Below are 19,646 nucleotides of genomic sequence, written 5' to 3' on the forward strand. Positions count from 1 at the left end.
AGCAGTTTACAACCATGAATGAAGGCAGCAATGGAGGCACATTTCCAAGTGCAATATTCAGGAGCCCACTGCCGTTTGACCTCTCAAACTAAAAGCGCTCATTGGGAGGAATGGATCAGGCATTTTTAACACAATCTGCGCGCCACATGCAAAAACCCCAGGGACGATCAGGCAAGGGACCTATTTCTGAACCTACTTGGGGATGATGTTGAAGACCTGCTGGTAACTTTCCCGCCTGAGTCAATTAAGACATAGAAAAGCCCAATAAAGTGTCTAACAGAGAGTTTCGACCCCCAGGATAATGTCGACTTCAAAATCTACATGTTCAACACGGCATGCCGACGAGCAGATGAATCCCTCGACGATTTTGCAACCTGGATGCGCAAACTAGTCACCTACTATGAATTTGACAGATTCGACAATGAGGCAGCCATCAGACTGCGCATCATCGAAGGGTGCCACTCAACTGGATTCCGCACGAAAGTACTAAAAGAAACATACCGCCAAGACAAAATATTGACCATATCAAGGTCCGAGGCCGGGTCCATATCACATGCCAACCAAATGGAAACTGGGAGAGTGTGAATGATAGAACAGTTCACCGCATGGCCAGAAGCAGAAGCAGACATGGCAAACAATTACAACCGTTGCTACCCCGGAAGGAAAAACAAGAAAGGACATACTACTGCTGCCGCCTAGACTACCCGCATGTCGCGCCTGCCCAACAATGGGAAACAAATGTTGGTAATGCAACTGCAAAATCACTTTGCAACTGTCTGCATTGGCGGACATGCCAAAACATGCAATACAGACACTCCTTTTCAGCAGAAACACACAACGTATAACCAAACAAAAGCTGTACTCAGGGTATCAACCTGTCGGTACGGACTCAGTAGTGCCTTTTATAGCTTTTTCCCTTTCCTAACATAAGTTCATTGACAGCTGCACTGTCAAGCCAGCCCTAAAAAGGGTCTAATTTTTCTTGTTAAGAGGAGTTGAAATGAAGGGGCGTGGCCAAGCAACCAAGCATGGCGGACGCAAGCTGTTAGAGCTCCGCGCCGTATCCGACTCATCCGGCACCACTGGAGGGGGCAGAGGAGACAGTCCGCTCCCTGACCGGCTGGGTTGGGGCCCAGGGGACTCTGGGACTCGCCGGGGCCGTGAGCGGGCTCTCGGCGGTTTCCGGCAACAGAGCGGAGCTGCGCGGGCCGACCCGTGGGCTGGGCCGCGGGGTGGCGTGGCCGTGCAGGAGGGAACGGCCGGAGCGGTTGGAACCGACCGCCTGAATTGGAGCGATCCCGAGGCGCCCCGCTTGCCGACACCCGCGACCTGAGGGGGGGAGGCGGCACCCCACTGGCGGTGAGGCAGAGGAGGCGGGCGTGCGGCCCGCGTGGGCCATTTCTCGAGAGCTAGTGGAGGGCCCGGGCGGCGGCCGCGGGCCCTCTGGTGGACCGGCGGGGCCCTGGCGACTTCTGCCCTGCTCCTGACTGCGGCAGTCGAGGGTGGGATGACACCGCTATGACAAACAAGACCCTGCGCTGAGAGGCGGTGGGGGAGTTGCGGAGGGGGGAGATCTGGGCCCCCCCTGGACCTGCGGGGGTCGGCGGACCTACGCCCATACCAACGCTGAGCCTTGCTGACCTGCTGGAATCCTGCAACAGCTGAAGAAGGGACAGGAGTGAGTGGCGAGGGACTGGAGGAGGGGAGACACTTGGCCGGGCTGCTCGTGCTGTTGCGGGGGGTGACCTACTTCCCCCAAACAAGCGGGACTGGCCCCTCTCCGGTCAACTCGTGTACCTGGGCAAGCGAAGGCCGTTGTTGAAGCCTACAGAACCAGTTAAAGGTCAGGATTGCGGGGACCGCTACGTGGAGGGCAACGCTTGGTGTGATCCTCTACTGGACCGGCTGCAGGGGAGGATCCATAGCGTAGAACTGGAGACGACTGCGGATACTGTTGCCTGGCGTCAAACTGTGCGTCCCTGGTGGTGGGTTTCCCGCTTGCCCCCCCATCGCTCCAACTGATCCCGAATAAAGTGCAGAGCACACGCGGCGGCTGACGAAGCGGTGAGGGACGATCAGGGACTGGACAGAGACCTCCTGAGACCTGGAACATGGCCGGAACAGGGCGCTTGCGATCTGGTGCTGGAACCGGGAAATCACAGGACTCAATAATCCAGGACAGCCAAAAACTAGATGAAGTGCTTGCTGCAGTAGAACTCATTGGAGACTCACTGGAGCGTGCCCACACGTCGTTGGAAACCAAAATAGACAAGGTGGCATGTGACCTTGTCCTGCTACATGCAAACCATCGCAACCTGGCAGACAAAACCGGCGACATTGAGGCCAAAGTCAATGAGCTAACACCCGCGACTGCCCAGCTGAAAACAGGAATGGAAGACATACAGGCCAGGGTGACGGAGTTGGAGCACCGAGTGGAAGACGCAGGGGGCCGCTCTAGGAGGAACAATATCCGAGTGGTGAACTTGCCGGAGGGTACCGAGGGTCGGGACCCGGTGACCTACTCGGAGAGTTGGATACGAGGGCTGGTGCCAGAGGGCGAGCTCACTCCCTTCTTCTCTGTGGAACGTGCCCATCGAATCCCGGCGCGGTCGAGTCCACCGGGGAGTGCTCTGCACCCATTTATCATTCGCCTCCTCCACTATGCAGAGACATTATACAACGAACAGTGAGAGCCAGCCCACCTCCCCGAGTAGACGATGCGCAGATCTTGCTGTTCCCGGACTATACCTTAGCGGTGCAAAGGGATCGAGCCTCCTACCTGCTTCTGAAACGCATGCTGCAAACACTTGGCCTAACTTACTCTTTGCTATTCCCCGCCAGGCTGCGTATTGTGGCAGAAAACAAATTGCATTTCTTCGCCACACCTGAAGCGGCATGGGAGTAGCTTGAATCATCGGGACTGACTCCTAATGGCACGGCTGAACGAGCTGGACCGGCACCTCGAGCCAAGCGCAGTCGAACCAGACGGGACCGAAGAAGAAATGAAGCTCACACTGGACCTACGAAATGCGCCCGGACCTGGAACAGCTAATCCAAGAGAGAAGGGAAGCGATCCATACTGCTGCGGCGATAAGTGCATCCCCCCTGGTTTCGGGATCAGACACAGAACTCTCACAGCCCGCCAGCGACCGTCCTCTCACGCCAGACCACCTGTCGGAATTGGGTCTCACCGGGGGGCCCCCTGTGACGCGGCCACCGCAGACGAACTCTTTTAAAAGATCTCCAAACAATGTCAAGAGACTATGCACCGTGAGAACTGCCCAACTAACGGTACCTGCATAAATGTGGCCTGAAAGATGAACGAGCAGCGGATCTGATTGATGAATGCATGCGTTGGTCACCATGTGGCTGTGTGTACGCTAGATGGCGTGGCGCCCTCCCCCGCGTGCTGCGCTTCCCTGAGACTGGAGACTGTGAGGCTGCCCTTGTGTTCCTCCTATTCTCTCTGTTATCCGCTACAACCGGATAAAATGGCTTGTGTTAAAACTGTTCCTCTATGGGTTTGGCCTACCCCCACGCTCCTATTATTGGAGACACATAATGTGTGGATGTGTGATCGCACGTTACTGTTTTTTTTGGTGTGTTTGGGCGGTGACCTGTTGTCTATCTGCTCTGATGGCATTAGTTATGTTTTGTTTTTGCTGGTGGACACCTATTGAACCCCTGACTGTTGGTTGGAAATGGAAGAATGACGGTATGGCGCTGTGCGAAGGGGCGGAGCGGGAAGAATCGAAAGGGGATTTATTATTTATGGCATGGCTACATTGAACGTGCAAGGCATTCACACCCCCAAGTGGCGATATGCTATCTACTCCTACCTTAGAAGACACTCAATTCATTTAGCGTTTTTACAGGAGACACACCTGATAGGGCCGTAGATCCCCCGGCTGCGCCGGCGTTGGAGAGGGCAATTATATGCGACGGGTCACTCGGCTTACGCCAGAGGTGCATTAATTTGGATTAGAGCTGGTACCCCCTTGGCGGCGGAGGAGCAGGTTGTGGACCCACCCACAGGGAAGATTTGTGCTAGTTAGGGGGAGGCTGGCGGGTCACACAGTTGTATTGGGCTTTATATATGCCCCAAACACAGACCAGACTGCCTTTCTGCAGGGCCTATCTCACCACCTGGCGGGTTGGAGTGGCCTTCCGTGGCTGCTGGTGGGGGGACTTCAACAGCGTGCTCGATGTAGAGTTGGATCGTTCCTTCCCCCCAGTTGCCCACATCACCGGTAGTCACTGCTTTACGCGGTCTAGTGAACTGGACCCAGCAGTGGCAGTTGGTGGACTTATGGCGACAGCGGCACAGGGCAGATAGGGTCTACTCCTTCTACTCTGCCCCACGCTCCCTACACGTGCGCCTAGACAGAATGCTTTGCACCGCAAGTTTCACCCCGGTGATAGTGAATTTGGATTATCTGGGGCGCACACACTCGGACCACAACCCTCTGATTGCGCGCCTGTGCTGGGGATCCTCCTGTTCAGCTGTTCCCACCTGGAGAATTAGGCTGGAGCTGCTGGAAGACGCAGCTTTCAGAGCGTCATTGAGTGCTATAATCCCAGAATTTTTGGAACATAACAAGGGCACTGCCTCGTTGGGTTTGATAGAATGGGATGCATTCAAAGTTTACATCCGGGGGCACTGTCTGGGAGCTCAGTGTAATCTGCCCCGCTCTGTTGAATGCGAGCTCACTCTGGTGGAACGGGTCCTGCTATGACCAGAGGGGAAGGTAACTAATAATCAAGCTGAAGAGTCGAGTTTACCAGCAATACGCGCCGAACACCTGTCGCTGCTGGAGCGTCTGCAATGTCTAAACTATACCGCACACTCTGCGAGAACTCATGCCTCGGCCGATAAAGCGGGTAAGCTTTTGACCTGGCTGATCCACAGGGACTGTGAGAGGAGACCGATAGTGGAAATCCGCTCACAAACGGGGGAACTGATACACACACCTGAGGAGATACAAGCCGAATTCACGAGACATTATGAGGCACTCTACGCTTCAAGGGCACCCCCTGGGGATAACTCCATCACTGAGTTTCTTGCAGGGGTGGAACTCCCGCACATAGAGAACGACCAGATTGAGACATTTGAGGCACCCCTCGACCTTGAAGAGATCAGATCCAGTATCCGTGAGCTAGCATCTGGCAAAACGCCGGGCCCAGACGGGTTGCCAGTTGATTTTTACAAGGCCTTCGCGATGCAATTGGCGCCCAAGCTGCTTTGTGTATATGAGGTGGCTGAACGGGAGGGTTCTTTGTTGGCCACTCAGAGGGAGGCACTACTGGTCTCCGTTCCCAAACCTGGGAGGGATCCGGTGGAAATGGGCTCGTACAGACCTCTGGCAATGCTGAACTCCGATTATAAAATATTAGCCAAGGTACCGGCGACGCGCCTTGCGCCGAGTGTTCCGGGCCTGATACACCCTGACCAAAACGGGTTTGTACCAGCCAGAGACACCTCCCACAACATCAGAAGGTTATTTTGGGTCATGCAGTATGCGAGGCGTGATTGGCCGCGAGCGGGCTGCCTTGTTCTGGATCTGGAAAAGGCCTTTGACTCCCTAGAATGGCCCTACTTGTTCAGAGTGTTACATCAGTTTGGTATGGGACCATCTTTTACTTGTCTAGTTAAACTATTATACACTAAACCGCAGGTCCGGGTGAAGCTGGGATCCGAGATATCGGAGCCAATCAGGGTGCGTAGGGGTACTAGACAGGGCTGCCCTCTCTCGCCGTTGTTGTTTTCACTCGCTATGGAACCTCTAGTGGCGGCCTTGCGCAGAGAGGGGGGTAGCTGGGGAATCCCCTTAGGGGATGGCCTACACATAGTGTTGCTATACGCCGACGACTTCCTTCTATACTTTAGAGATGTCACACAGATCCCATCGGAAGCTGGCTCGCTCCTACAACATTTTGCGTCGATATCCGGCCTCAGGGTCAATTGGTCAAAGTCATGCCTCTTTCCATTTGACCCGGGACTTTCAGATCCGGGACTTAATCTGGCCGTGAGCCCTGTTCCGTGGCAATCATGCACGTTCAGATATTTAGGCATCCGAATCTATCATCGTGAGGAAGATATATTTGAGGGCAATCTTGCAAGAACGGCGTCCTCGTCAGGTCACAATTGTTGTTCTGGAGGACATTACCGCTGTCGGTAGCGGGCAGGATAGCACTCCTAAAAATGGTGGTCCTGCCACAACTCTTGTATTTCTTTTCTAACCTCCCGCACTACGTTCCCCCCGCCTTCTTCAGGACACTGGAGATAGGACTGAGGGAATTCATCTGGAATGGCGGCCGTTGTAGAGTTGCCCTAAAAAAGTTGTACCTACCACCAGACAAGGGTGGACTGGCGGTCCCTAATCTGGAACACTACTACCTGGCAGCCCAGCTACAATGGATATCCAAGTGGCTGGCAGACGCCCAACTCGCAGACCCGGCGTCAGAGGGAGGTCCCTGGTCGCTCCAACAGATACAGCACTTATTTCACCCGCTCACTCGTGCACAGACCCCATGGCAGCTGTTTCTCAGGGTGGCCCACAGATGTTTCCGCAGATCCCTCCACCTCACAGAACCAGTGATCCCCTTTGCACCGGCCCTGGCGCTGTCGGGCACGCCGAGGGGCCCCAGAGTCACATCGGACTTCGAGCTACGCAAATGGCACGAAACAGAGTTGTACACACTGGGCGACCTCTATGAGGAGGGCCAATTGCTCCCATTTGCCAGGCTCCAGGAGCTGGGCTTACCGCCTGGTCAGTTTCTATTGTATTGTTCCTTGTTGAGGGCTCTGGGATCCGGGTGGGGCGACATCTCGGTGGCTCCTCCTACACATTTGCTGGTTCAGTACCTGCAGGTGGTGGGTTGGGGTCATCACCTGATTAGCTGGTTGGCAGATGCCCTGAGAACCCACACCGCCCTTGAAACCGAAACGCTACGCGCGGCATGGGAAGCGGACACGGGCGATTCGATTGCGGTAGCGCGATGGAGGTTTGCTCTCTCAGGCCAACTTAATGTGCCCCGCAATTCTCGATTTCGCTTAATCCAGTACTATATAGTGCACAGAGCCTACCTCACGCCAGCCCGAGTGAACAGATACTTCGCCCGCGGGGACGCGGCCTGTCCCCGATGCCGTGAGATTGGAGCAGACTTGTTACACATGGTGTGGTCCTGTCCTAACTTAGGCCCCTACTGGAGGGTGGTAATTGACAATCTATCAGACTGCATAACACAACGAATACCCTTCACATGGGAGGCATGTATTCTGGGACTATTCCCCAGGAGCAAGCAGCGCAGAGCGGAGGTGCGCTTCACAGACTTAGGGCTCATAGTGGCAAGGCGATTGGTGACCCGCAGGTGGAAATCTCCAGATCCTCCACCGGTGAAGGCCTGGAGGCGCTCTCTCGAGGTGTGGGCGGGAGTGGAGGGCACGGCATTGAGGCGGGAGGAGATCCTGGGACTGCATCAGTTCCCGGTATCTGCCTGTTGGGAGGAGCTGATGCTGCGGCTGCAGAACATGGGAGGGGACTCAGTGGAAGAAGGTTTAGACTAAAACGTAAGAGTTTCTGTAGAAGAAAAAAATGCATTGTGCAGGGGGACTGAATGTGAGAATTGGCGAGATCTGCTATGGCGCTGAGAGGCAAAAAGACAGTATCTACTAGACCTGACACCTGCCCCAGCCCCCCCACCAACAAACCGAACTGCTGTACTATTATCTACAACCCGATCGGGGAGTGATTACATGTGAAATAATTGTATAGATGTTCGCAACCAGCAAATGTTACTGTTGTTTTTCTTTTCTTATTCAAAAGTTAGTTTATATAAAGTTCATGATATCTGCCTGCTTAACAAAGACATCCTAATGGCACACTTGTGATGGAAGCAATGTTATGCCAATGAGCGTTGGCAGGCGACAAGCTGGCCGACGGATGTTGCTATGCTGTTGACCTCTTAGACTGCACCCGAAAAACAGACTAATAATGGTAAAAAACACTAATCAAGGAAACAACAATGGACAAAAACCGCAGATAATATGACAAGCGAGCTAAATATTTGAACACCTGCAAGTATATGATGTGCAATATGCTGCATCATTGTATTACCAATTTACCAACTAATACTCAATGTTGTAATCACTGCACACCGAACTATGTTGGAAACAGTAGCTAACATCATAACATGAAGCAATGTAATGATAAAAATGTTAATAAACAGATTTATGAAAAAAAAGAGGAGTTGAAATGAACATATTTTACCTGTATTATTAGTATTATAGGGCTAAACATTCAGAAAAGTGTCAAGAGTAAAGCCAAAAATCAAACTGCCGAGAAAAGGTTTTGTGAAGTGCAGACTAAAGGAGTGCAGATAACCACAACTAAACGGGAAGTAAAAGATTGTGGGATTTTGTTCATAAATTAACAATAAACAAAAGTTTGAAAAATGCCTTAATTTGAAAACAAAATCATCAAAAGAAAGTCCTGGAAAGGAAGTCCCTCGCACCATTTACTACTTTCAATGTATGTTAAATCAGAACATTTTACACATCCCTTACATTTCAAAGCAGTTGTTAAAGCTTTACCCTTCCTCTCACGTTTTTGAATGGATAAAATGTGCCCTACCTCCACGTTTGGCAAATCTAAAAGAAATTGCCATACTTCTCTAGCAGAACAAGAATTCCAAATAAAGTTATTTCAAACATTTTCTCACAGAACATCTTTGTGACAGAATTCTACTGTTGTGTGTTTTTTTAAAGATGCTTTTTCTCGTACAATCCTACTTTTAACTGTGATGTGTATTTTACTTACAAAAACCCTTTATAATCGTGTGAAGTTTATGAATATTGGTATTACAAGTAGCAATGTACATAGAGGTTGCAATAGAAATGTGTCAACAAAACTGCGTTACTCCCACTTGCGACTGACAAACTAATGTACAAATGATTTTTGCCTGCATCCCTGATCGAAAAGCATGGAATGAATGGTTACCAACTGATGAGGCTGGGTTGTAGTCATTCACATTGTAAGATGGTGAGTTTTGACAGCTTAGAGTCTGCGCTTGCAGGCTTTCAGTAGGCAGTGGATCCAACGACGCTCCTTACTGTCCCCTACATGCCATTCACACAGCACCACTTTGCATTGTAATGTATGGCAGTGCAATTCTGGCCCCTTTAGGGTAAAGCAAATTCCCGCCTCTAATATTAATGTGGTTGGATGTTTGCATCTCACTGCATATCGACCCTTTGCACAGAAAAGGATTAGTGAATTTGTTTCTGCTTCGTGAGCAACTTTCTCAAGAATCGGATGCTCCGGGTTTCATGGCGCTGAAAGATTCTACTACTGAATGCTGTTATTTTCACGCTTTATGTGTAAGGACATGAGACAGGGCACTGTACTGAGTTACTTACCAAACTCCTATCCTAAGCCTTATTAAAACTGACTGCATTGTCTCTGCTTCGGCTTGTTTTACACTGTGTTCCATGTGCCTACCTGACTGTATACGGATAAATATTATGGAAGGTGAGATGTAATGCACAGTTCAAGGCCCCTGTATGTAACTGGATGTCAGGTAAATATGCTGTTCAAACTAATGGCAAAATCATGCAAACTGTTTCACTCCAAATGAACCTTTTCAGAAGTGTATAGTATATATCCTTCATTCAAGCTCTCTCATCTGAGATATTTTATAATAATATTTTAGTCCATCCTGGCCAACACTCATAAGGCAGGCGTGTTAATGAAAAGTCTGAAAACAAAAGCCAATAAAATACCTGACTGCCTCAAACAGGCCATGCCAAGTTGTAATTAGTATGCGCTGGTGTGATTAGACTTTTTTTTCAAGGCAGTGATATATCTGTAGAATATCATATTTTTGCACGGTTTTAAACAGACTGGATTCTTTAATTTTTAGTCAAGTTCAGAGAGAATTTGAGGACAGAACTATATCCTTTACTGGAGAGGCTGAAACTAATCTATTGATACAGACTAACTATTATAGCAGCAAAATTGTTCATTAATTTTTGTAGTTAGTAAGATGTTTTGGGAACAACTGGTAGTCATTTTTTTGGTAACTTTGAGGTGCTTTTGTACACAAAGCAATCTTCTGTAAAGAATGTACAGGTGACAGTGGGACATTACTGTTCAGTGGAATGAGATGAGAACCGCCAACCTAAATTGTTTAATTCCAATACCCAATGTGTTGATTAATGGAAAGGAGTTCAGGCATAAACAGTGTCCAGTACAAGAGGGAGTTTGGTGCAGCATTGTCTTGAGGGTACTGTTTGGGGCCCAATACTTCCAAGGAGGTTCCTTTTTTTAATCATTAGAATGGACATTGTAGGATCATGTTTTTAAGGAAGTGAATGGAGGTTCCTGGTATGTATGTAATGGAGGGTACATTTTGGGTCCGTCCACAGCTCCTCTCATATAATAAATAAATGCATAGAAATTAGGTCTGGGTCAGTTCTCTTCAGCCATTGTTTCCATTTGATCATCACCCTTTAGCTCTTGGGAGTAGAGACCATCCGTCTTGAGTATGGAACTTTGCATAGTATTACTTTGCTGTAGTGATTGACAAAGGAGTCTATAGGCCTGATTTAGAGTTTGGTGGAGGAGTTACTCCATCACAAATGTGATGTATTTCCTGTCTGCCATATCACAAGTGTCATTGGATATAATGCACTTGTACTACAGCAGATGGGATATCCGTCACATTTGTGACAGAGAATCCCTTCCGTCAGAACTCTAAATCAGGGCTTATGTCTTTTGTGCAACTAATGAGAGTGGGGTACTCTACAAACAATGCATTAGAGATATCCCACCACCTTTTTAGTTAACTACTGCAGGATAGTGGGCTCCAACTGGTGGCACCAGTGAAGGAGGCCTTTGTCTTCATTCTGGAATGGTCTGAATTGGGAATGATTTTACAATTTTTAGATAGGTGTCCCATGCAGGACAACTGCTAAAGGTGGCACCCACTTGGAAATAGTTTTGACCTCTGCTCTGCAAACCCTATCAGTACATTCTGTTAGGGGAGTGGGCTTGGGCAGAGCCACTCATTTATTAGGCACTGTTAGAAATGGGGTCTTTGGTTGGCAGTCAGGTTACCCCCTGTCCAAGCAAGGACCCTCACTCTAGTCAGGGTAAAAGAGAATCACCCTCATCTAACCCCTCCTTACCCCCTTGGTAGTTTGGCACGAGCAGTAGGCTTACCTTCAGAGTGCTAGGTGTAAAGTATTTGTACCAACACACACAGTAACTTAATGAAAACACTACAAAATGACACAACACAGGTTTAGAAAAATAGAGATTATTTATCTAAACAAAACAAGACCCAAATGACAAAAATCCACATTAAAAAAGTCAAGTTATCAATTAAAAAGCAAAAAGAGTCTTCACGTAGTTTTAAACACACACTAACACTGTTAGCGTGAAAATGTACCTTGGGTGCGTCCAAAATAACCCCGCACAGGCGAATGTGTGTCAAAAAGGGCTTGCGATGGATCGATTTCACTCATGAGTGAGACCTTGCGTCGTTTCTCCTTTTGTCGGATCGGGCATGTCGTTTCTTCTCCCTGCAGGACAGCGATGCGTCAATCCGGTCAGCACGCTCGGGTCCGGGCAGGCCTTGCATTCTTTTTACACGCTTGCATCAGAAATCCAACCGCACGATGATCCGAAAACCACGCAGTACAGGTTGCGATCTCACCAGCCTCCGTCAGCGATGCTGTGCATCATTTCTCCAGACCGGGCATCGATCTTCGGGTCGCGTTGCAGGCGAGCATCAATTTTCAGTTCTGTATAACTGTGCATCCTTTTTCAGACTTCTTGAACGCTGCTGTCATTTTATATTATTGTAAGTGCCCGTTTCACACGCCACCAGACATATATTTGCATCTTAATCCTACCTGGACAGCCTTTAAAGTTCCTTCACTCTCCTTAGAAGTGCAGGGCACAGGTATATCAGAGTGTAATTTGCTTTAACAATAGAATGGATTCTGTCACAATGCTAGAATGCTTGCTAGGTTCAAAACTGAGGATCAGAAAAGGAAAGCAATATGTGGGTTCAACAGTATGAGAGGAATTTCCTCCACCATGACACTTGGATTATTTGAATAGCTGAATCATTTGTGGAAAATATTTCTTTCAGTGCACAATCAACCACACACGTTAATCCTATGTCTAGCTGGCACAAGAAAAAAATTAAGTCTTTGCTCAGATGGTAACATTGAATCCTATCTTTTGCACATGTCATGACCTAGACACTATTAGAAGGAGGGTTCTGATACTATTATTTAACCGTTTGGGCACTAGGGCATGAGTTGAAGCAATTAAATCGTGCTTGAACAGTGCAGGCTTGCAGCTGCTAGGGAGCTTTATACATTTTATGGACCTGATTTTAAATAAATTACAATGGCACTTAGTATTTATAAAATTTGTCATTTAAGAATGTACAGGTATATTGTGGTAAATTTTTTATAGTCTGACATTCTGTGAAGGACTTACATTTATTTTAATTTCACCTTATTATTCTAGTAATGTTAATTATTCATGTAAATAAGAAATTATATATACAATAGGAAATTAGGGTATTAGTTGGGGTGGGGGTGAATACTCACACCAAATATTAACCACAACCTTTGGCAGTGTAAACCCTTAAAATAATTAAATTAATCTGAGCTTAAACCCCTGGTAGTTTTGGCACAAAGCACACAGGCTTAACTTAGAGGCGGCGTGAAACTTATTTCTGCTGTATCAAAACAGTAATAATTTCTAAGCCCAACACAACAAAATTTTCAAACCAGTTTAGAAAACAAAGTAAATTGTAATGAATAAAATTATGTGCCAAAATTTGATTAAGGTAACCAGAGTTACGATTTTTTTAAGTTTAAGGTTCAAAATAGCGGCAAAAAATGTTAAGTGCCAACTGTGGTGACCTGGTTGTGCTTGTCGGGTATCTGGGTGCAAGTTAAGGCTTATCACGATGGAGTGAGCATCGGAAACAGAAACCAAGTTCAGCTGTGTCAGAAGTTTAACCTTCAGACTTAGGGCCTGATTTAGAGTTTGGCCTGAAACATGACAGATACCCTGTCCGCTGTATTACAATCCCATAATAGCTTTTAGAGATCATAATACAGTTGACGGGATATGCGCCACGTTCGTGACAGAGTGACACATCCGCCAAATTCTAAATCAGGCCTTTATTCTCGGAAATGGAAGTCAGATATCCTCAGCGAGGCAAGTCAGTAGGTTGTGGCCAAAGAGGGCACCATGTCATTCGATACTCTCTGGATGAGGTCTCTGTGCAGTGCTGATTTATCGTGGGAAAGCTCTGAGCTGGAGAAATTTGAATTTTGTGCCCAATGAAGGCCCTTTGTCAGCTGGATATTTATGGCGCCTTTCCCCAGAGAAGATTTCCACATTTGAACTTAGTTATTTATTTGGAGCTCAGATTCTTCCAGCAAGGCAAGGTTGTCAGACAGTAGCCAAGGAGGGCTGCAGGTGGATGGATGACTTCTCCACAATTTTGCCCTAAATCAAATTTGCTCCTGCTAAAAAGCACAAAGTTGGAGCAGCCTTAATATTTGACCCTGCGGCCATACACCTTTTTCAGACTGGCTTGGCAGTCTTGTTCCTCCAAAGGTCGTTGGAGCCAATAAAGATTTCTAAGTCCAATATCTCAGAAAATGATAGGTGGGCTACAATTTCACACCAGCCAAAAGTGGATCAACGCTCACTCCAGGAGAGGCCAGCAACAGGGTCCAGGACAGGTCCATGTGGAACTTGTCAGTTTGTAGGTTGCAGTAAAGGCCTCTTGTAGCTTGTTGTGTCCCTGTAGCTTGAACGGGAGATCTGCCTTATAATCCTTATAATCCACTTCCTTGTCCTGGGTACAGGAGGGAGAGCACTCCTGGCTTGCCATAATCAATTGGTTAAAAGTTCTTAGGGGCAACCCTACCCACTTTGTATCCATTCATGTGTGCCCTAGTGCAAACAATTCCAGTGTCCCTCTCTGGTAGAATCCAACACGGTGAAACCCTTCTTCCCTTAAGCAGAGCCTATGTGCCCCCCGCAGAAGTGTGGCCAAGGAAATGAGCAACCCCTCCTCTGTGGTCACTCTAATATAGTTCTGGGACAGCTTCTCTCCTACTGGGATTAGTGCCTGCCTTACTGGAAGAACAGAAGATTGGACCTACCCAGGTGTCAGTTATCATTTGCCTGTGACAGAGTAGGCTTGTTTGAAGTTAACCCAGTTTTGGGCACAGTCCAGATGGTCACCCTGCCAGCTCTAGGAACAAGTTCCCACCTTATCAAGAGGGCTATTCAGCTGCCAGGTGACAGTTTGATTCATGCAATTGGGCACCTAGAGGCTTTAGGCAGGAAAAATATATATTTCTATAAATTCCTATTCCAGAATATTTATTACAAATCTGACATCCCCAGTAAATTGGACTTGTATAAATGTTTGCAAAGACCAAAAATGAAATATGTAGCAACTTGCCAGCAGGAGATTGCATTATTGAATTTAATATTGTTCCCAATACTTTCCTTGGGAGCAACTAACCCTCCTACTGTGAAAATAGCATTTAGGGCCGTGTTTTGCGCACCCTGCCATATTTGCACTAAGATTTACTTAGGGTGGACATTATTATTTAAAAGGACGTTGTAGGCCTGTTAAAAGGGGTTATTGTGGCAGCTGGATTTGCAGTTTAAACTACACAGCCAGGCTACATATGGGTGGCCTCCAATGATGTTTACACGTTCACTGTAGTAGAAGGCACAATTAATTCTGCAGTTAAACTTATAGGTCCTAGCAAATACGTTTTTCAGAAAATACTAGGGACTTACAGGTAAGTTAAAAATGCCATTCAGGAGTATGTCAAATTCATCATGTTGGAAAGGGGAGCAACAGCACTTACCACAGGTAAGTGCTATATAGTTCACAGAACTCTACAGCCAGCAAAAAACAGTTAAGGTAAAAATGGTCATTTCAAACACTTAATATAAAATAAAGGTGAAATATTTGTTTTTTTCCAAATTGTTCACATCAGGTTATTCATCTTTTCCAGATGAACCAAACACAAAATTTCAGCACATAGACCTGTCTATTTCCTTCTTGGATGTGTTAAGCTAGCTAGACTTAGTTTTATTTTCAAACTTAATTTAAACAAAAAAAAAACTTTTGAGGTACAATAGCAGGCCCAGGTGTGTTTTTAGTCTCACTACAGACAGCTTGAGCTGTCAATCACAGACAGCATTGCATGCGTTACTACATAGAGTGGGGTTTGTATCAGCCCCTTTCTCATAATTGAATGGATTTATTGTCTATTTCACTCACCTGCTAGTCACTGGGCGTCTTTCCTTCCCATTCTTCTGCATGTCCCACCTCTGAAGCATTTCTCCTTTTACCCTTGCTTTTGATTGGCTAGGGTTTATGCTTCCAATAGTTACATTTTGGAACTATTTTTCCATATTTATTCTTATTTAGTCCTCCATGGGAGCACGAAATCAACTCCTTCCTCTAGTTCAGAACAGGTTTGTGCTCTTTCCTGCTGCACTTGCACCTCTTCCATCTCACCTGCCCCCTCCAACTACTACTCTGCCCAACGCGAAAGTTGCTGTCAAACCTTCCCTCCCCTCCCATATATGCACCAGGCAATGCCCTCAATGAGATCCTGAAGTCCTTTCTTGTACCTCTTGATGCATGCTTTCACTTGCGTCTATCTCCACCCCGTCACCCTTGTCTCACCCTACCTGGTCGCTACTTTTGGCTTTGCTGTTATTGGCAATGTTAGATGCTATCAAAATGTGCTGACAATGTCATAGAGGCGATAGTTCATGTTAAATGTACAGAAAACATTGTTTTATACACTTAAGAGTACTGAAAATATTGTTTTCTTATAGATTTTGTTTGCAGTTTTATATAGCGCAAACTCGACCCGAAGATATTGGGGTGCTTTGCATGAGCACCAATTAGACAAGCTCACACTATTTTTTTTTTATCACAGGGAGATTAACTGATTTGCTCGGAAACACAGGATGTTGAGCTGAGGACTAGGTTTAAAACGTGTTTACCAGTTCCAAAGTGGGCAGTTCTGTCCGTAATGCCACATTCTCTCCCCTAAAGCCCTCTATACTTTCATGATGGCTGCCACATTTTGTGATGCATCGTGATAAAGCAACCCAGCGGCCATTTTGAAAGCATAGAAAACACTGTTTATTTCCAAGGAGGCCACCACAGTGCACCTTCACCTTGCATTACACATCGCGGTGGCCATCCAGAAAGTACTGAAACAATGTTGTCTATACTTTTGACATGACTCGTCACCGCCATTAGATTTGCCAATACCAGTGCATTTTCTGAAAAACTTGAGAATTTAAAAGGCCAAAATATTAAACAGCAAAGCATTGGAAATGAGCGACCAATTGTCAGTGATAATAACTGCAGGAAATGAGGAGAACCAACAGGACCCTAGATCCAGCAGCTATTATTGAGTCGAAGCAGGGCTGGCAAATGAAATACGTTCAGTGTGTACTGGTAGAATTTGCCAACACATGACACATTCAACAGCACCCTTACATTGGCTGCTTTCCACTCGGAACAGCAACATGCAGGCAGTGAGGGGCTTTCACTTCCAGCTGGGCTCAAAACAAAGGCCTCATTCAAGAGTCATCATCCCTCCTTTTGTTTGATTGTCATTGTGACTGGGACTTATCTGGAGCTTCACAACAAGATACCAATGCTAAGGAGAGAAGCAAAGGCGCACAGGTTGTTATCACTTTTTAAGTACTCAAGAAAAACTATAATTTTGTCAGCAGTTTTTTTGACTTTGTTCAACCCCTTATACATATTATCTTTATACACTGTAAGAATGTATGAGTAATTACACTAATAACTATGGGTAATTACACTAATAATGATTTAAAATACTAATGATTTACTATTTTTTTAAATTTAATTTCTCTCATAGAGCTACTAATACCAACTCAGGTGTCAGAGCACTTTGCATCGCATAGATTATATAGAAACAATAAATCACAGGAAAGTTTACAGAAGGCAAAGAGGTTTATAAAGTGTATGAGCCATATATTGTACATACTGGTAGGCATCATATGTTAACAGAGCATAGTCTGGAGGAATACAGTGAGGATTTAAAACGTAATGCAGTGGTTGAAATTGTCTATATTAGTCAAACTTTCCAAAGGAACCCCTTTGTTCAACCTTAAACTAACAACCAATTAGGAAAAATACAATAAGATGCTAAACCCACGCCTTGCTGCTTTCGTGCAACTCCTTGATGGCGATGCATAGCTCACTGTGCTATAGTAGAAGGATTCCAATTTATGAACTGCAGGTAACACAAGGAGCTTTGTGACAAAATCAGAAACTCACTAACCTAGCTACATAAAATCAATTTATTTTATCTGCTTGTCACATGAGGTGCTTTGCAGCAGGCACGTTAACCCTCTGTACTACTTTATGAGAAAAAAAATGTGAATAGACGAAACACAGGTTTCTACAGTAAGTGTATTGACCACCAGAGTTATCATTCCTTTATTTTAGCTCCCGAAAGTTGTTGTGCACACAAAGATCTCTTCAGGAAGTGCCTTAATCTGTAAGAACCTCTAGAATGCAGCCTATTTGGGACAATTTAAATAAAAAAAGATGTACTGTCACTTTTGTACTTGTTGCTCATTTCCTTGCAGCAGTTTTAAAAAGTGTATACGTTAAACTGTCAGAGTTCACTTCTCATGAGCTAGACCCTCATGACTCCACCCTCTTTCTGAAGCCACATCTTGCCCCTAGTTTATTGATGTCTGGATTATTTATTTCCATTTCAAGCGCCAATGCATATTTTGTATGCAAGTGCAATTTTGAGATTATTAGGTTTCACGTATTTCACATGATTTTAATTTGTGGAAGATTGGTTGGAGCACAAAATGTCTTGCAGGAGCAGTAAGAAATGTATGTGTTTCGCGACCAAATTCACCAAGTTTAGAAAATGTGTGGAAAATATACTGACCGATTATTGAGGGATTATCAGTTGTACAATTATCACGTAGATGACAGGCCAGGTGTATTTTTCGTAATATGCATAATTTTCGTAAAGTTTTTACGATTATTACTAGTGGAAAAATGACATCCATCCCTATCCTATATCGATAATAAAACATCAGAATGCATATATTTTCATTAAATTCATTTTCTTTAGTTGGGGGACATGCGGCGGGGTGTTTCTGTTTAGTTTGAATAATTGTAAGAAGCTCTGCATCTACTCCAGTGTTCCAAAAGGAGGATTCCAGGGGAAAACAATCCTGATGATAATAATGATAAGCCTGAGCCGTGTGGCTCTACCTGACTTCCTGAGAAACAAAGGATGCAGTCATGCAACTGGTAAAGCGCTTTTAATCTGAGACTGTTTTCTCTCGAGCCAGTGACTGAGCCAACCCTCCGCGTGCACCGAGGTACCTCGTGTGGGCAAAACCTATAATTTTAAGGAAGTCAGACATAAAGACTCCCTGCAGGTGATAATTATTGTAAACATCATCTTAATTCTCACCGTGTACGTTATGGTTTCCTCGGCTTCCTGTGAAGTCACAGCAAGAAGCAACGCTGTCAGAGACAAAACCCTCAGCATCGCGAATCTGGAAGACAGATACACAGATGTGCCTTTTAATGATTTTTTATCAGATTGAACACTTTAAAGGAAAGAGTGCATGAAATGAACACTCCATTATATGTGTGGAGTTGGTACTATTATGCTGTGTAAGCTATCAGGTAAATGCATCTACTAACTTGAGTTTCGGTCAGGTACGTGGTAACATATTTTCTCATAGGATAAACCCCTGAGGTCAGTGTATCTTCCCGTTAATTGAGAAAATACACTTCACAGAAGTGACGTACCACGAATTGCCTCTTGAACAGATTGTGTGTCCATGTGCACCTGCACTCTAGTTTCTGGTGCCTCAGTTACTTACCCCTATTGGACAGCTACTTAGAAAGGCGCATATACCTTGACTCAAACAGGGGGTTAAACACGGGACAGTTATAGTGAAACAGTACATCGAAATATGAATATTTGTAGCGGTGTCGGTACACCTTACCGGGGAGTTAAACTGCTTTGCTCACTACGGAAAAACACGCGCCCTTTCTCTCTACTCCCACAACCAGCAGAGTTTTCATGGGCTGAGAAAAAATCCCCCCAGGATACAAACTCTAAACAATTGTCAGACACATTCTAAGGCAGCTTCTGGCAAAGACCTCTTACCTAGCTCTGTACCTGTCTGTACCCGGCTCTGACAGGAGCTGCGCACCAACTCTGGGTGAAGCGAGTCAGGGGATCCCACTTCGCAGAGACCGCCAGGAAAGCTCTGCCCAGAGAGGAGTTTTCGTGCAGGCAGGCGCATGGAGCGGGGGTGGAGGCGGAGGGAGGCGGGCGGAGGGAGGGAAGGTGCGTGCTTGACAGGGACCGCATTCCCTGCGAACCCGCCTCTCTCCCTTTGCTCCAAGGCGTCGGTGTAGAGGAGGGAAACGCGGCCCATGTGTCCGATCCTATATGGTGACATTCTGACAAACCCAGGCACCCGCAGAGCTCGTAGGGGATGGAGAAAGGGAAATGATTGTGGTTCACTGCA

General features: G+C 46.4%; 1 protein-coding gene across 1 annotated transcript in view; it reads right to left on the reverse strand.

The window, feature by feature from the left end:
- EFEMP1 (EGF containing fibulin extracellular matrix protein 1) overlaps positions 1 to 19,416 on the reverse strand; it is a 572,290-nt gene extending 552,874 nt beyond the window's left edge. Inside the window, exons 1-2 of the mRNA XM_069234365.1 lie at positions 19,280 to 19,416; positions 18,572 to 18,656 (exon numbers count right to left, since the gene is read on the reverse strand). Coding sequence (XP_069090466.1) covers positions 18,572 to 18,649 — 78 coding nt within the window. The 5' untranslated portion in view covers positions 18,650 to 18,656; positions 19,280 to 19,416. The remainder of the gene's footprint in view (positions 1 to 18,571; positions 18,657 to 19,279) is intronic.
- Between the last annotated feature and the right edge of the window lie 230 nt (positions 19,417 to 19,646).

The sequence above is a fragment of the Pleurodeles waltl genome, chromosome 5 (assembly GCF_031143425.1).
Source record: "Pleurodeles waltl isolate 20211129_DDA chromosome 5, aPleWal1.hap1.20221129, whole genome shotgun sequence".
Classification (NCBI taxonomy): domain Eukaryota; kingdom Metazoa; phylum Chordata; class Amphibia; order Caudata; family Salamandridae; genus Pleurodeles; species Pleurodeles waltl.